Genomic DNA, 19,094 nt, shown 5'->3' with positions numbered 1-19,094 from the left:
AAAAACAAAAAAATCTGATGTGCCACCTTATGAATTGGTTAACATTTGGTAGAAAAGGAAAATGACAAATGCTGGATGAGATGTGGGAAACTTTTGACACTAACATACTATTGTTGGAGTTGTAAACTTGTTCAACCATTCCAGAAAACAACTTAGAACTACATTCAAAGGACTATAAAACTTTGCATGCCCTTTGACCAAACAATACCACTACTAGGTCTGTATCACAAAGAGAACAAAGAACAGAGAGGAGGACCTATTTGTACAAAAGTATTTAAATCAGCTTTCTTGTGGTGGCAAGAATTGGTAATTGAAGAGCTGCCCATCAACTGGGGAATGACTGAACAAACTGTGGTGTACAATTATGATGGAACACTACTGTGTTATAAGGAATGATGAGAGGGCAGTTTCAGAAAAAACCTGGAAAGACTTAAATGATCTGTTGCTAAATGAAGTGAGAAGAACCAGGAGAACATGGTACAGAGTAACAGCAACATCATATGATGATCAATTGTAAAAGACATAGATACTCTGAACAACACAGTGGTCCAAGACAATTCTAAAGGATTTATGTAGAAAAATGCTATTACCATTAGAGAGAGAACTGATATGATTTATGGAGATATATATATATATACATATATATATATATATACACATATATATATATACACACACACACACACACACATGTATGTGTGTGTGTGTGTATTATATGTATATGCAGATTTAAGCATAATTTTTTACTGAATTTACCTTATTTTTGTACATATGTTTTTATGCAACATGGATAATGCAGAAATATATTTTGATAACTTGATATGCATGATTGATATCATGCTGCCTTTTTGCCTTCTCCAGGGCTGGGAGCAGTGAATTTGGAACTATTTTTTTTTAAATGAGCATTAAAAGTTGATAAATAATACATTTTTAAAAATAGGTTGGACCCTAAGGGGCTGTCTTTTCCTCATAGGTTCCATAGCCATCATGGGAGTACAGCAAGCAGAATTGCATATGTAAATCAGCAACAGAAAGGATTAGGGAATGTTGCCAATAAGCAAGCAAAATTTTATACATATTATGAATCTGGCCTCAGAAAAAAAGCTTACCTTGTCAAGAGCTGCTTTCTCCAACTCATCTTTAGCAACTGCTAGTTTTTGCTCCAAATCTGTTAGCTGCTGTGCCTGTGGAATAAATAGATACATATATTTAATCACCTCTTCTACTAACTTACATGATTCTCCCCTTCAAATCAATCAGATAAAGACTTATTAAGAGCCTACTATGTATAATATCCTGTGCTAGGCTCTGTAGATGTGCAAATGAATGCTGCACTCTTTGTACTCAAGGACCTTATCAATGCACGTGGGATCTCAGATTTGTAACAGTGAAGAAGCCCAGAAACCGTATAGTCTAAATCCTTAATTTTACAGATGAGGAAACTAAGGCTCACAAAGGTTTGTCCAAGTTCACACAAGTCATAAATTTTGGAGGCAAATTTGAACCTAGGTCCCAGGACTCCGGGGTTTTCTACTACACCCAGTAGTCTCCTCTATGGAGTGTTGTAAGGTCCACAAAGCACTCTGTTAGAGGGAAATAAGATAGTTACACAGAAGTAACATCACTTGAAGTGTGTTTAAGAGGACGAGACGAATATGACATGCTAGGATACCAGATGAAGGAGAAATCATTCCTAGCTGTGGAATTCTTGAAGAAGTGGCATTTAGGTGAGGAAATAGAGGATGGGCAGGAGAAAAAATAAGCAGAAGGCAAAGTGAGTATGCTTAGGAAGCAGAAGGCAAAGTGAGTATGCTTAGGTGATAGGGGGCAGCATGGATAAAGGCAGAATGTTAGGTACATTACATATGGTAGTTTTGTGGTTGTTTTTGGGGGAAAGTCACTGCTAAAGTGTAATTAGACAATCACAGAAATTAAAATTGAAAGGGCCTTCAGCAAACAAGTGGCCAACTCATAGCCAATAAGCAATTCTTCTTAGTGGCCACTACATGGTGGAGTGGATGGATTGCTGGTCCAGGAGTCAGGAAGATCTGAGTTCAACTCCAGCCTCAGAGGCATACTAGCTGTGTGATCCTGGGCATGTCACTTAACCCTCTTTGCCTCAGTTTCCTCATCTGCAAAATGATCTGGAAAAGGAAATAGCAAATCATTGCCAAGAAGACACCAAATGGGAACATAAAGAGTTAGGACCAAAACAAATGAAGACAAAAAACAAAAAACAAAATGAGGATAATAATAGGATCTATATCCCCTAGGTTTGTCTTGAGGATTAAATGAGATGGTATTTGTCAAGCACTTGGTAAACCTTGCAACAATATATGAATGCTAGCTATTGGTATTATAATTTTTTGAGGTAATCAAGGTCAAGTGACTTGTCTAGGGTCACATAGCTAGTAAGTATCTGAGGCTGGATTTGAACCCAGGGCCAGTGCATTATCCACTGTGCCACCCACCTGTCCCTATTATTATCATTTTTATTAACTTTGCATATCTGACAAGTGATTATTCTATTTCTTCTTGAAGAGCTCCACTGAAGGGTGTCCCCTATCTCCTGAAATAGCCCATTTCACTTTCAGAAATTGTTTAAGTATTCATCTCTTTTTCCATTGATGTCAGTCCTAAATCACATAGACTCTAGTTCTGTCTTTTGGGCTACATACAAAAACAAAAACAAAAACAAAAAATGAAACAAAAACCACAAAACAAAACAAAAAACCCCCCCAAAAACAGAAAAAAACCCCACCCTTTGATTTATTGTAGAACAGCTAAATACTGGACCTGGAGTCAGGAAGATGTGAGTTCAGTGTCTTCTTGTAACACTCACTATTCATGTGACTCAGGTTCAGTGACTTAAACTCACTGTGCCTCAATCTATTCTCCTAGAAAATGACTGGTTTAGAGGTCAGCTAGGTGGTGCAGTGGATACAGCACCGGTCCTGAAGTCAGGAGGACCTGAGTTCAAATCCAGCCTCAGACCAATTGCTTGACACTTACTAGCTGTATGACCCTAGGCAAGTCACTTAATCCCAATTGCCTAAAATAAAATAAAATGAGTGGTTTGGACATCGAGGGTTTCCAAGACCCTCTTAATTTCTAAATCTATGAACCTGTGATCCCTCTTATATATGATGGGCTTTCAAACACTTTCAAAACAATGATTCTGCTGGAACATAGAGTAGGTAAAGGGAACAGTGTGGAATAAAGTTTTCAAGAAAACATATTATTCAGATGTGGGTGCATTAAATCACAAGATAAACCATCTGCTGAACAAATGAAAGTTCAGCTAGACCTTTCTACTAGGAAAAGAGCTCAGAAGTATTGTGATAGATGGATTCATAGGACAAAGAGACTGAACAAGCCATATGGCATCAATCACTAGAGTCCAAGTAAGAGGTAAGGATCTAATGAGATTGCAGACAGCACAGTGCCCAGCAAGGAGTAGGTGTTTAATAAATGCTTGTTCCCTTTCCCTCCTTCTATCATCCTGGCAGAAACGGAGGAAACAAGTGATTGGTCATGCAGTATCCAGGGAGGAAGAAGAAATACAAAACCACAGTGCCCTTTGAAAATCAGTTAAAATTGAGGGGAATGTAGTTTACTGCATTAAAATGTTCACTTGGTCAGGCTGGGGTGAATGGTTTTCTGGATGATCTAACACCAAGCGTTTTGTTGAACCAGAATGGCTAATTTCCATGCCAATGTCAAGTCCTTTCTAGTGTTTGATTTTAATCTATAAATGATTCCTCTATGTTTTAATATTTACCTACTATGTGTCTCCTCTTATGCCATTGTGCTTCTGCTAATATTGCTCCTATCCTTACCAATTACGACAAATGACAATCTATGTTTATTTCAAAGCCCATCTCAAAACAGTGCTCCAGTCTAAAGTATTACTGAATAATGTTTAAATTATGGGGTGTAACACCTGAAAGGCATTTAGACATTACACAGGCTGGATCCCTTATGGTACAGAGTAAGAAAGTAAATCCTCGAGAAACGAAGGCAAAAGTAAGCTTCCTGCAAGCAAGATCTTCGATTATAGCACTCATCACATTATTCATATTTTACATATGCTTTTTGGTAGACTGATTTACTAAACGCCACATAAAATCAAAACAAAACAAAACACAAGAAGTGATGTTCACTGACCTTGAGGTCACTCAGCACCTGTCACCTCCCACAGTATCAGCAGCAACACTGTACCAGTAGATGCAAGGACACAAGACAAATTCCACCCCTGCATCCTGGTTCCCCTTTCCTCTTTCCATCATCACAGAGATCCTGATTCAAGGCTTGGCTCTTGACAGTGAGCTTGGCCACAGCCCTCCAGAAACAAAAGCCTGCTAGGGCCTGCAACCTAGAAGTACCAGAGCTTCAAAGTTCTGAACTTCAGGTCTAGCCAAAGCAGTCTCTGAATTGCCATTGCCAAATATAAGAAGTGAAACAGAGAGAGAATGGGACAGGTCACCAAGACAGGACACCAGGCAAGTGGGAAACTGTGTGGCATTCTACCAAGTCTTAAGGAAAAAAACACAGGATATAGGTGGGGTCGGTTTTGACCACACAAAAATCAGTTGAGGCAGAGACCTCGTCTAGTAATTCATGGGAGAAGACTGAGATGACTTGAGATCCTGCCTCCAAGGAAATCTTCACCAGAGGGGAAGGAGGTGGAAATGAGTGACAAGGAAAATATATGGAGAATGGGAATACCTAAAAGTACCAAAGAATCCAAGAAGAAGAAATCTCAAAGATCATGAAAATAAGCAGATAAATCAACAGGAGAAGCAGTAACAGAAGAAATATGGCCCTGAGATTTAGTAAATGAATTCAGGTAACTATGAATAAATACTTCAAAATGAAGGAAAATGATCCAACATTTGGTGAGACGGGGACCTTTTCCTAAGTAGTTTAAAAGAACAATGAGAATTATGGGCACATAATTTATGTTCTACACAGAAAAAATAACGAGCAGAAGAGAGAGATTGAATCTGCTATGTCACATCTCACCAAAGAAACAAAAGAGAGAACAATAGATTGGGAATGTTAATGCACAGAAATGAAGGACAACCCAGAAGAAGAAAAGCAAAATCCAAAAAAAAAAACACATTAAAACATTCTCACTACACAAGCAAAACATAATGATCTTGAAGACAGGAGGCAGAGAGACAACCCAAATATCAGAGGTCTCCAAGAAGAACAGAACAAATAAAAGCAAAAACAAAAACAAAAACAAAATAAACAGAACTAGCCCTTGGGGAGAAGAAGAATGAATCTATGTGACTGAGAGGGAAAAAAAGGGGAAAGAAATATATAACTTGATAAAATTAGGAGACAGGACAAATAAACAAAACCCTAAAGAAAAAAGTAACAAATAAGAAGAGGGGATAAAGGAGGAGGGGAAGAGAGCCAGCTCTCAATCTATGATCCTATATTCTGCAAAAATAATGTCATCTAAACTTCAATGCTGTTTTGACTAAAAACCAACATGAAGTGGTTGCAGATGCTCTCTTTCTAGCAACATTCACATCTTTTATTATTTGGAACTAGGGTGAAAATTTAGTCTGGAAGGCTTCTTCCTCCTACTCACCTCTAACAATTAAAAACATGTAGCATTATGAGAAGAAAATTATTGTGAAATTAATACCACTAATGAAAGTCTTGAATTCATTCACTTGAACTGCAGCTTTCTGGAGGAGTGAAGGACATATTTGTACACTAGCTGTTTATGGGGTGTTTTTTTTTTAAAGTCTATCTAGTTTTTAATTCAGATGACCCACAGAGGCTGAAAATACAAGCTTTGAAGAGCATGTATTGCTTTAAATATGTAACACAGTTTGAAGCCTAGAATGTTACAATACTAAATGTTTTTTTTAATGATCCTTTTGTAGCAACGAATGCAAAGTTTACTTTTCTGTATTAACAACTGTTTGCATTTTATTTTATGTTACATCTTCTTGTTAAATAATGACATCCCTTTGATAGTAATGGTTCAATACAAGTAGGTATTACAGTTTTGACATTTGTGTGTTTAAATTCAAAGTATGCTTCTTTTGCCAGTGTTGCAAATCTTGTAGAACAGTTAAGGTAACTGTGAGGTATTTTCTTTTCTTTTTTTGAAATATATTGTAAAATAATAAAAAAGTAACAGAACTAAAAGTGAAAAAAAAAACCCAGTATCATCTCTGAATGATGTCACATCATGAGAAGCCAAAGCATAATTTCTGACCATTAGTCTGCTTTGTCTCCAAGGGAACAACTCTTCCCCAAAGTGTAGGTATAAAGAAAAAAGTACTTCCATTCTTCATCTTTCATAGAACACCTAGAGACCTAACACTTTTAACATCGGGTGGTCCACTAAGGCAGAAATCCAATTCTGTTCTTAGCATGGGTATCGAACAACACTACAGCAGGAAACAAAATGAATCTAATTCATGGCTGTGGGGTTGCAGAATAGTAGTTGAGATATGATTCAGTGGTCATTAGGATCTGAAGTACTGTGCTAGAAAGGTTTGCAAATTGTATCTTCTTAGGAATCTGGCAGATGTGACTAATACTTAGGCCTTTAGACCACAGTGAGCTTTTCTTCCTCACGATTCCTATGGTATGTTATTGTATGGGCCACTCATTTTGGCATTTAATCACTTACTGTTTGGAACTGGAAATTGTTTCATGTGTGCCTGTCTCACCTTTCCATCTATATATAAGCCTTCTGGAATTGGGAAGAAGTATGTCTTATGTTTTTGTTATTTTGCCCCCTCCCCCTCAACTTCAGCTTTTAACCCTAGATAATTAACAATATAATAATAACAACTAGATTTTATAATTGTTAAGGTATACAAAGTCCTTTACATATATGTTCTCATTAAACCTCAAAACTGATCACATGCGTATTATAGACATTGCTACCCCATTTTACAGATGAGGACACTAGGACATAGGTAGATTAACTGACTTGCTCATGGTCTCCCAGCTAATGAGTAAAGGAAGCAGGATTTGAATCTAGGTTGTCCTCAAGATATTTAATCCACTTATAATGCAGAGTTGTACATTGTAGGCACACAGCGGGTGACTTTTTTTTTGTGAGGCAATTGAGGTTAAGTGACTTGCCCAGGGTCACACAGCTACTAAGTGTTAAGTGTCTGAGGCCGCATTTGAACTCAGGTCCTCCTGAATTCATGGCTGTTGCTCTGTCCACTGCGCCACCTAGCTGCCCTGAGGTGACTTCTTAAGAGCTTTGTTACACTGTGTTGTACTCAGACATTGAAAGGTGATATATGAAAAAAAAAAGTAGAAGGAGAATGCCAACACCATTGCTAATGTGTTAATATAATTTATGATTACTGGAAATCATGAAACACAGGGCCCAGGGAATGGGAGATCTAGACCCCAAATTCACAAAAATCAACACACCTTTATTACATCTAAATCTCACATAGCAGAATGTAAGCAAATAGTTAAGAGATTATTAATCATTTTGAGCATTGCTCATATATCCTGTCAAAGAAAGCCATTTCCTTAAGAGCGTTAGGCTTTGTTTTAAGTTTTTAAGCAGCATAATTCTACAAGCACTTATTGATTATTACATTCATAGTGCATTATGGAAATGCATTATGGAAACAAAGACCTACCATCCCTACTCCACTCTCCTCACACACACAAAGAGGAAAGGAAGAGAGAGACACACACAGAGCAAGAAAGAGACAGAGAGGGAGGAAAAGAAAGAAACAGAGACAGAGAGGGACAGAGAGACAAAGGTAGAGACAGAGGGACAGAGAGAGACAGAGACAGAGAGTCCCCAACCTCAAGTTAAACTGGGGGAACATATATATATATACATACATATGAATATATATATTGCATGTGAATATATATATATGCATCCCATTAATTTATATACATATAGTAAATTAATAGGATGCATTTACAAAGTCATTTCAGAAAGAACAACATTAATTAGGGAATTGAGAAAGGCCTCGAGTTGGAGGCAGCATCTGAGCTGAGTCTTGAAAGGAGCTAAGAATCCCAACAGGTGGACTGCAAGGTAGATGTAGGAGCTGGAGATGGGATATAATGAATGGCAACCCTCAAGACTTCTTAGCTTGGAACTTAGAAATCTGAGAGGTAAAAATGTGAATCAGTAGTAATTCTAACGTTAAAGAGTCATGTGTATATTAGTCTGAAAGCAATACGGAACTGCTGAGGATATAGGAGCAGGAGTGACATAGTCAGACCTGTGTGTGCTTTAAGGGTATCAATTTCACCCTGGTACAGTGGACAGACTGAAGAAGAAAGAGGCTGGAAGTGGTATAACCCTAATTAGGAGACAAATGTTCCATGTGAGAGTTAATGAGGACCTCAACTACAATGGTAACCATGTGAATGGAGAAAAGGGGAGGTCATTGGTGCCCAAGAATGACTGATGATCCATTTGGATTTTTTTTTTTGCTAGGCAATAGGGTTAAGTGACTTGCCCAGGGTCACACAGCTAGTAAGTGTTATGTGTCTGAGGCTGGAATTGAACTCAAGTCCTCCTGAATACAGGGCCAGTGCTCTATCCACTGTGCAATCTAGCTGCCCCTTCCATTTGGACTTTTGAAACACGCTTCATTATTGTGTCCTCTTTTCACAGTGAGTATCTAGGATTAGTCAAAATGTACACTTAGGTGATTCAGCGAATACAGTGCTTAGACCTACAGTCAGGAAGACCCTAGTTCAAATCCTGTCACAGATGCTTACCAGCTGGGTGACCCTGGACAAGGCACTTAACCTGTCTCAGTTTTTTCAACTGTGCAGCACCCATCTCCCACGGTTGTTGTGAGGATCAAATGAGATCATATCGTAAAGTGTTTAGCATGGTACTTGGAACATAATAGAAACTATATGATCGAGATAATAATAGTATCTATACCGCAGAGTTGCTGTGAGGGTCAAAGAAAACCATATTAAGTGTTTTGTAAAACTTAAAACTTTATATAAATGGTTATAATAATTATTATATGAATAATTGTTATATCATTATTATCAATGCTATTTTTGATCAAAACAAAGGGCCCCATAAATTAATCAATGAGCGACCTTCATAACAGTATAAACAAATGTCTAACCCATATATTTGCTCATTGGTTTTTCACTGTCATACACAGTAGCTTAGTATCCAACCCCTAGCATATTAATCACTTTGTCCACATGCAGTATTCCTGCCATCAAGCTTTCCTTCCTAGCCCATACATCACCTCAGGACATTTGTGTATGTGTGTGTTCTGGCAAGAAGGATGGTCTCTAAGAGAAGCAACAGATACGTCTTTTGTCAATAGTACTGCTGGTCGTCAGTACCCTTCACTCCTCCCACCTTGCTACTGAATACATTTTCAATGAGTCATGAACCCTGAGGATGCACCTGTTCTATATGGCAGTAAAGTGATCTGCAACTTTAGCTGTGGCCCTGAACAGTTAAAGGAGCAAGCGAAGAATAAGTGTTGCTGGATGACAGCCTGAAAGGAAAGAGAGATATCTCAGCAACACATGGGTAAAACTACTGAGAGATTTTTGTTGGTTCTATAAAGTGGCTATCCAAAACATGATTTGGCCGAGATGATTAAATATTAACCAGCAGGGGACAAAAGAGAGGATCTGCTACATTTAAAACATGTGGTACATCTTCCTTTGCCTTAATAAATCTGAATGCATAGATTGGATTACCTTCTAGGTGCATGAATAAGAAAGCAAGAAAGGACCTAGTAGCAGATGGTTATCTTTCCCATCTAAAATTTTAATGAAACATTGTGTAATTTAGATGCATATGAATAACTGGAAGGTTCTAATTCTTCAGTTATAAAGGACACATTTTGAGTGCCTGCTTAAATATTTCTAGAGATCTCTTTGCTATAACTTACTGCTAATTTCCCAGTGGCTAACAATATCCAGCTGTCTACTCTTTTTATGAAGTTCCCCCCCCCATCGCCGCCTCTCTTTCCTGTCATTTGTTTATTCTGATCTAGCTTAATAAATAACAACAAACTTCTGAAAAGGAAAAAAAAGTGAGAATTGGTAAGGAATGTCTCAATCTGTGGTGATGACTGTGGTCAGGGCTGATAAAGAGAAAAGGCTCAGATCGATTAAATATTTATTGAGCACCCTCTCTATGCCCAGGGCTGTAGGGAATACAGGAAAGCAACATGTGAAACTTTGTGGTGAGCAGAAGCAGACCACGTTTCCAAAGAACAACACAAAAGAAAACCTAGCCCTTGCATTCTGCCATCAAAGTCCCACGTATTTCAACAATAAGTTTTCAGGAACAATCTGAAAAGAATTGGCCTTGACTCATTGGCATACATGGAAGGAGTAAATTTACTTCCCAAATTGCATAAGAAGGGCTTAGCATAACATCTGGTTCTGTACTTGATTAAAAATGAATTTTAATATGGGAAAGCTACGAAATTTAAGGATAAGTCATTTTCTGGGCAAAGTAGAACAGGCTTACCTTAGGTCTCCCACTTAATGTGTTGCTGAGAAATTGAATAAATTGAATTTTGTAAATCCAATCTCCTTTTAGCAGCATGGTGGGAAAGGTATTGAAAAAGAAACTTGAAGTGATGAACCTTTGAAATAATATGAGTAATTAACTGCTGTGACATTTGTATTTTTATCAAGATTACTTAAAATGGGACTTTCTTCTCAACACTAGGAGTAATTGGAAAAAGAAACCCATAAAATTTGGGATCAGAGAACCCCAAAGTGCACGAATCCCATTTCTGCTGTCTATAGCTATCTATGGACCTTTAATATTTACTTAACCTCTCTGGGTCTGGATTTCCTTGTCTCTAAAATGATGTGATAGCACTCATTGATCTCCAAGATTCCTTCCAACTCTAAGATCCTATGATGTTCACTTTGAAGATCTCAGATAACTAATGTGTACAGACAGCATCTTTTTCAGATGACCCTATTGTAGACAATGCTCTGCTACAGACCCAGCTGATGGAGAAACAGTCTGTGATAACCGAAGACAAGAGCTTAACCATTAAGGAAGGTGCCAGGATGCTGTAGAATTACAACTGGATTGGGACTTGAGAGGGCTAAACTCTGTTACCCAATTGTCTGCATTACTTCAATCAATCAATTCATGTATACTTCTCTGGCCCCCACATTCCTCACTCTTAAAATTAGAATTAAATAAAGTTGAATTCCTTCTCCAATTTTCCCTTCTGTCTCCCCAGTTGGTATGCAAAAATATTCATAATAAGAGTAGCTATCCCTATATTACATATGGATTTCCTAATGTTAAATTTGTATTTTGGATTGAATCATTTAAGCTCTCTGAACCTCAGTTTCCCTATATAAATAAGGATAATTATGATTGATTTTTTTTTTGGCTAGGCAGTGGGGTTAAGTGACTTACCCAAGGTCACACAGCCAGTAAGTGTTATGTGTCTGAGGCCAGATTTGAACTCAGGCCCTCCTGACTCCAAGGCTGGTGCTCTATCCACTGTACCACCTAGCTGCCCCAATAAGGATAATTATGGCAACTTTTTCACAGGGGTATATGTCAGATAGGATATAGAAATCACTTTGTAAACCATAAATTTATAACTCCTTACAAATAAAAATAACCTCTATTATTAATATTTTAATTCCATAATGCAATTGTATCACATGTCTATAATTTGTATTATATGTATCATAATGTCTATAATGTGTATTATATGTCTATGATGTTTTGTATTGTGAGAAATGAACACTTCTCTCATATTTAAAAAAAAACTAATTATTGTATTAGGACCAAGGCTTTTCCCTTTTTCTACTTCCTCATCCAGAAACCAAGTATGGGAAATCTCTCTTAGAGATTTACACAAGCCAAAATCTAATCAGTAAAAGAAATTCAAAGTCTGGGCTAGCTGGTGTATTCCTGCTCATTGTGTTTGCTTAGGTCTGGGAAAATGTTAATTCTTCTATTATCAACACAGGTGATACGGAAATTGATATCTCTTTGACAAAGATTTGAGTGACCTAAGTCAGGTACCCCAAGAAAGCCCGCCTCCCGTTGTGATAACCAATTAGAGGTGGTTAGGCATCCCTCAGGAACACCTCCTCTTCAAAAGGCGTATGAACTGTAACTTCATCACTACTGGGGATCTTTGGTCTGAGAGAGATGGCCAAATGACCGTCCTTTTATTAATAACTTTCTGGCCTTATAAATAAAAAACATGTCCCTCAAAAGTGTTTTAATCATCACAGATTCTATAATGTATAATTTGAAGGGAGGTCACACTATGATGTCAAGATATCCCTTTTCTACAAAAGCCCTGCGCCTTGATGAGCTTCTATTTTGTTTGTTGATGAATGAAGCAAAAGGCCCCTGAAAATGAATGAAGAAGTAGAACACTTCCCTCTTCTTCTTCCCTTTTCCCAATTCCTACGTCTCTGTACCAAAAGTGAGGGACTATAATTATACAGGACAAGTTATATCAATAGGCTTCCACGCTGAAAAGCTATTTTTTGGGTCCTAGCACAGCTTCGCATTTCCTCCAAATTTTCTTTAAACCTTACATTTTGTATGTATTTTTCCTTTGTTGTGAAATGATTTTTTTAAAGCCTTACAAAATGGGTTTACCCTTTTGGTGAGTCATCCAAGCATGAAGATTTTGTTTTTAATGGCTGTAAGACGTCAATGATGTCTTTTTGGGGGGTACCAGAGATAGCTAAGGAGACTTGCTTATGAATCAACAAAGTTGACAAGTCCTTAGACTGACCTATCCTCCAGCTGGGATAATGGGCATGGCAGAAAGGTAAAGAACTGAAAACTCTTAATACAGAAGAAGCCTGTCTTTGAATTTTATAGTTATACTAGATGAATATTCTAGAGTGTATGAGGCTGCCCTTCACTCATTTATAGAATCTGTTTTTACTTAGTGTGGGTGTTGCTAATTTCAAAGGTCTCAGTTCTCTGTGAGCAATCTAAACTCAGGCGAGAAAAAAGTTGCTGAGACCTATAAAAGCAAGGGGTTCAACAAGATGGGCTCTGTCTCTCCAGCTTTGAATTCTATTGTCTATGAATCATGCCACTTGCCACAATGCCAACAGTAGATCTTAAAGTACCTACAAGGGCATGGGGAATGTTGTTCTTTGAATGAAGTCCAAATAACGACTTGGGTCCCTGACCCACTAAACGATAAAGCAGAAACTCTTGTATCTGCATATGTATATATGCATATATGTATGTATATTCATACATATGAGTGTATGTTAATATATGTATATATATGTATATTAGTATATACATACACATATGTATGTGCACATACATATCTAAATATATACATATAAATACATACATACATACATATACATATATACATGCATACATATCTTTTAGGCTAATGAAGTGTCTCCCACCCAATAGCCCTGTGAAATAGGTGATACAAATAGCATGATGACTATGTTGCTGATGAGAAATGTCATACTCAGGCAAGTTATTTGACTTGTCTGTAGCCACACAGAGAAGAACTGGAGATAGGATTTGAACCCAATTCTTTCCTGACTGCCAGGACAATTTTTTTTTTTACTATGTCAGACATTGTCTCTCTTATTAAACTCTTTTTTTTTCAGAAGTATAAAGGCTGACCTCCCCCCAAAATGTGTTGATACTATAAGTAAGGTTTACTTTTGTTACCCTTCCTCCCCTCTCCCAGAAGCCCTTTCTGAATTTAGTGAGTTTCTTCTTTCTTACTAGAGGTTCCTAGACTGAACTCTACTCCCTTTCTCTTCTCTTTCTGTGAGGCCTGGGAACTCGTCTAATAATCTGTCATTAGCCCCTTCCTACTATTGCAAGTACTATCTATATTTTAATAGGAAGTTTTCTATGTCACAGAATAAAAGCTTCCAAGCTGGAAGGAGCTAGAAAACCCCTCTAGGTCAAGTCCCTCATTCAAAATTTAAGAAACCTAAGAGCAAAAAACATGTAATGATTTGGCCAGGGTCATATAGGTAAAAAGTAGCAGAGCTGAGATTTGAACCCAGGCCCTTTGAGTCCCAGTTTACAATTTTTTTTTTGAGGTAACCAGTGTTAAGTGACTTGCCCAGTGTCACGCAAGTAGTAATTGAATTTGAACTCAGTCCTCTCGACTCCAGGACAGGTGCCCTTATCCACCGTGCTACATAGCTGCCTCTCCATACCCAATTTAGCATTCTTTTTTTTTTTTTGGCTAGGCAATGGGGTTAAGTGGCTTGCCCAAGGTCACACAGCTAGTAAGTGTTATGTGTCTGAGGCCAGATTTGGACTCAGGTCCTTCTGAATCCAGGGCCGGTGCTCTATCCACTGTGCCACCTAGCTGCCCCCCAGTTTAGCATTCTTAAAGAGCTGAAAAGACTTATGACCTTCTCTTAGTCTTCAACATCTTTGCATATTCTCAATGTAGCATTCGATTACTCTTTCCCTCTGGAAATTTTATTCTTCCCTTATTTTTAACTTGCTGCCTGATTTTCCTCTAGTTCAATTTAATTCAATAAACATTTATTAGGTGCCTCTTTCCCCGACTCTTCTTCCTTTCACTTCTTGTAAGAACTTCCCAGTCCTTGACCCAAAGTTATTTGCTTTACTTGTTGTTTAGTTCACAAATCTCATTTACCTGAAGAACTATGTGGATAACAAACATGAACCCTCACCCTCTCCTGGGCTCCTCCCAGATCTCTCAATTTCTTCTTGAATATAGCATTATCTGCTCAAACTCAACAAATACAGAAATGAACTGGTTATATTCACCACTGCCCCACCCCCCAAAACAGCCTTTGCTAAGTCACTGGTTTCTTTTATTGGTACTATAATTTATTCTTTAATCATAATAAGAGATAGCATTCATGTAGTGTGCTTCAAAGTTTGTAAAGCCCTTTAGAAACATATTCTTTCTTTATCCTTACAATAATCCTGAGAGGTGAGTGGGTGCAATTATCCTCTCCATTTCATAGGGGAGGATTGGTCTGTTGCTGGCCTTCATTCCCATTCTCGAAGAGGACCAAAATGACATCGTGATGTCAGGGTCAGGTACAGCATGTCTGACTGTGGCCGATCAGAACAATATGAGCTCAGAAAGCTCTACCACAGGTAAAGCGTACATAGTCCATATGAACATTTAGAGGGCAGATGTCTCTAAATTTGCATGTCTCGTGGTTCTGTTGAGCTGTTGGAATTCTGCTTTGCTCATAGAGAATAGCGCCTTCTTTGATGAGGGCATACAATGTTGGCCAGTCTTATGCTAGTGTCTCCCATGTCTTACAATCAAATCCAAAGTTCTTCAGAAAGACCTTGAGAGTTACCTGTTATCACTTCTTCTGACCATCTTAGCACTTGCCTTGTGTGAGTTCTCTGTAAAATAGTCTTTTTAGGCAAACATATGTTTGACATTCAAACAACATAGCCAACCCATTAGAGTTGTGCTCTCTGCAGTGACTTTGAATGCTTGGCAGTTCAGCTTGAGAAAGGACCTTAGTGTCTGGCACCTCATCTTGCCAGGTGATCGTCAAAATCTTCCTAAGACAATTCAAATGGAAGCAATTTATTTCCTGACATGGTGCTGGAATATTGTCCAGGTTTCAAAAATGAGGTCAGCACAACCACTCTGTAGACTTTCAGTTTGGTAGGCAGCCTAATACCTCTTCTCTCCAACACTTTCCTTCAGGGCCTTCCAAGCACTGAGCAACTTCCAAGCTCAGGCAAGTGTGCATCAATCTCATTATCTAGGTGGACATCTCTGGAAACGATACTGCCAAGGTGAGTGAACTTCTCCATAGCATTCAAAACTTCTCTATTTGCCTTAACTGATGGTTCAGTGCATAGGCAGTGTTGTGCCAACTGGTGGAGAACCTATTTTCTTGGTGTTAATTATCAGGTCAAAATTAGCACAAGCAGCAGAGAATCTATTCATACCCTGTGGCATCTCAGTCCTGGAGGCTGCATTTAGGGCACAGTTATCTGTGAACAAAAAGTCAGGCACCAACTCTCCCTCCACTTCAGTCTTGGCTTGTAGCCCTTTCAAGTTAAATAATTTACCATCAGTGCAGTAGCTGACCACGATGCTGTTTTTGATGGCATCCAACAATATTACTGAAAACATCATGTTAAAAAGCGTGGGCACAAGCATAAAGTAATTCTTCACTCCATTGATGAATGGGAAGTGCAGGAGCATTGTCTATTATCCCAAATTCATGCAAGCATGCTGTTGTGAAAGTGGGGTACAACATTGATGAACTTCTCCAGGCAACCATATTTCATTTCCTGGCTTTGTTGGGCAGCAAACAACATATTTACTCTTCCTTGGCCCTTTCTGAAGCCACACTGGATCTCAGGTAGATGGCCATCGTCCAGGTGAAAGAAAAGCCTATTAGAGAGAACTCTGGCAAGAATCTCGTTAGCAACGACTGAGAGAGAGATTCCCCTGTTACTGTCATAAGACAATCTTTTTTCCTTTTCTTTTATAGAGATGGAAAATGGAGGGTCCCTGAGCTCTTAGACAGTATCCACTTCTTGTCATATAACGTAGAAGATTTAAGTCAGGTTTTGTATGAGCAGTGAACCTCCTGCCTTATAAATCTCAGCTGGAAGTGAATGGGCACCGGGTACTTTGCCATGTAAGAGGATCCTAATAGCATTCAAAACCACTTCTTCATTTGGAAGTTCAGCCAGAGAGGGATGGACTTCAAACTGAGGTACGTGATTAATGGCTTCAGCATTGACTGATGATGGTCTGTTGAGAACATTATGGAAGTGCTCAGCCCATATCACCAGGATCAGGTCCTTATCAATGTGGCCATAAGCACTGAGTAGTTGAGATGTGCCAGAGGTCTTTGGCCCATAAATAGCCTTCAGGACGTCATAAACTGCTTTGGACTGTTACCATCAGCACAAAACCGAATTTCATCTGTCTTCTTACTGAGCCAAGAATACTGCATTTCTCAAAGCTTCACCTGTACTTTAGTTTTAATGGAGTTAAATGCTGCTTTCTTATAAACAGATGAACTATCTTGCTGGCAAGCCCTGTGTAGTTCTCATTTTTTGTTTAACAATTTCTGAATTTCCCCATCATTTTCATCAAACCAATCTGTTTCTTAATTAAATTATGTTTTTAAATTTTGATAGCATTTTTTCCAATTACACGTAAAGACAATTTTTAATATTCATTTTTTTAAAGATTTTGAGTTCCAAATTTTTTCCCTCCATTCTTCCCCACTCCTCTCTCTCCATGATAGCAAGCAATCTGACATAATTTACACATGTACAAAAATGTAAAGCACATTTCCATATTAGTCATGTTCATCAGACCAATCTTGATGTTTACGAGCATTCTGGCCCAGATGAGCAAATGTGGTGCTGTACGTCAAATCTCTGAAAGCTGCCCACTCCTTTTCTGCTGCACTGTTGCCAACCATGTGTTGGCTCAGCTTTTGCTCCAAGTTAGCAATGAATTGTTCGTGCTGGGAAAATTATTCACATCTGTTGGCATTAAGTCTTCTTGTAGTCATCTTCCTTGGGGCCTCCTAAGTGCAGATGTTTAGCTTGGAGGGGATAAGTCTATAGTCAGTCCAGCGCTCTGTACCTAACGTCACCTTCATCACTCACATGTGTCTCTTCTCCTTACAATAATATAGTCTATTAAATGCTAATGTTTGTTGTGAAGGTGCATCCACAAAGTTCTATTGCATTTAGGTACACAGAAAAGAGTGTCGGTGATGAGAAGGTCATAAGATGAACAAGTCTTTAGTAGTAAGTGACCACTGCTGTCACTGTTTCCCACTCCATTTCTGCTAAGGACTCTCTGCCATGTCTGATAGTCTATGCCTCCTCTAGAATTAAAGTCAAACAGAATTACAAGTTTATTCTCTTTCAGCACATTGATGATGAGGGTCTCCAGGTCTTCATAACATTTTTCTTTGACTTCATCAGGACTCATCATGGTAGGAGCACAGGCACTGATAATGGCAGCACGGTGTTTTCCTGCAAGTAGCAATCATGCTGTCATGAGCTTATTGGTCTCTCCTTTGAGAACGCATACAAGCTTGTTGACTAGATTAGTTTTAATTATGAAACCTATGACAGCTTCATGGAACTTCAGCCACTCTTCAGCCATCAACTTCAGTCACTCAACCATCACTTCAGGCACCCCCCCAAAAAAAAAACACGTATCTACTTCAGACTGGCCTTCATTTGCCAGCCTTCTTTCACTCAGGGCTTCTATTTGGATGTGATACCTGCTGATTTCTCTTGCAACAAGAGCTGCTCGTCTTTCAGGTCTACCGGATTTTGTGTTGTCCATAAGTGTGTGCACATTCCACGTACCAATGGTGAGTGCAATCATCTTTGCAAAAGTTTGTGTATTTTTTTTGACCACAGGGTGAGATCCCTGACCATTGCAGTAAGCAGCCTAGGATTAGGTGAAGGAAACAATTTGGGGGCACCTCTTCCAGTCCTCTCCTCATACCATGAGGTAAGCACTGTGGTCCTTAAAATAGTCTGCTCAGACACACAGGGGGCTGACAAATCCCACTGTTGCTTCAGTCCAGTGAGAAGATGCCCCTGTGGCGTGGGCTAGCTCTGTGCAGGATTGTGACTATAGTTCCCAGGATATCTGCACTGACTGCTTCAGCACTTGTCTGTTGTTACAGGACTTTGAGGTAGGTAAAAATGGTAAAATGGTACGGGTTATGTCTTTTGAGGCATGCATAAATTGGATTTAAGTGAGGCAGAGTTGCACAGTCATTGATCTTACTTTGTCTTCCAAAGTCACCCAAGTCCAGTGGCAAGACAAAAGCCAAGATGACTGGCAATGGCTTGGGATGCAATGGATGACCTTGGCATCTATGAAGTCTAGCCAAGCTCTAAGTGCTCCACAGCACCTGCTTCAGCCAGCTTCGTGGCCATTCAACTTGGTGAAATCTTCACATGCTTGGGGTAAACACCCCCCTCCCCAACATACTGATGGGTTTGTGGCCCCTTGGTTACCCTCAACCTGGTTTAGACTGTCTGCCAAAATGGTTTACTAGGGTGTGGCCACTGCATACGTTATAGCTTCTTTGGAGCAACAGGTGAG

General features: G+C 38.8%; 1 protein-coding gene across 1 annotated transcript in view; it reads right to left on the bottom strand.

The window, feature by feature from the left end:
* The window catches only part of LUZP2 (leucine zipper protein 2), a 714,257-nt gene that overhangs the window by 146,164 nt on the left and 548,999 nt on the right, over positions 1–19,094 (bottom strand). Inside the window, exon 8 of the mRNA XM_078148101.1 lies at positions 1,110–1,184. Coding sequence (XP_078004227.1) covers positions 1,110–1,184 — 75 coding nt within the window. The remainder of the gene's footprint in view (positions 1–1,109; positions 1,185–19,094) is intronic.

Source organism: Phascolarctos cinereus, unplaced genomic scaffold (genome assembly GCF_003287225.1).
Source record: "Phascolarctos cinereus isolate Bilbo 61053 unplaced genomic scaffold, phaCin_HiC Scaffold_9;HRSCAF=440, whole genome shotgun sequence".
Classification (NCBI taxonomy): Eukaryota; Metazoa; Chordata; class Mammalia; order Diprotodontia; family Phascolarctidae; genus Phascolarctos; species Phascolarctos cinereus.
This window is presented reverse-complemented; position numbering and strand designations above follow the sequence as displayed.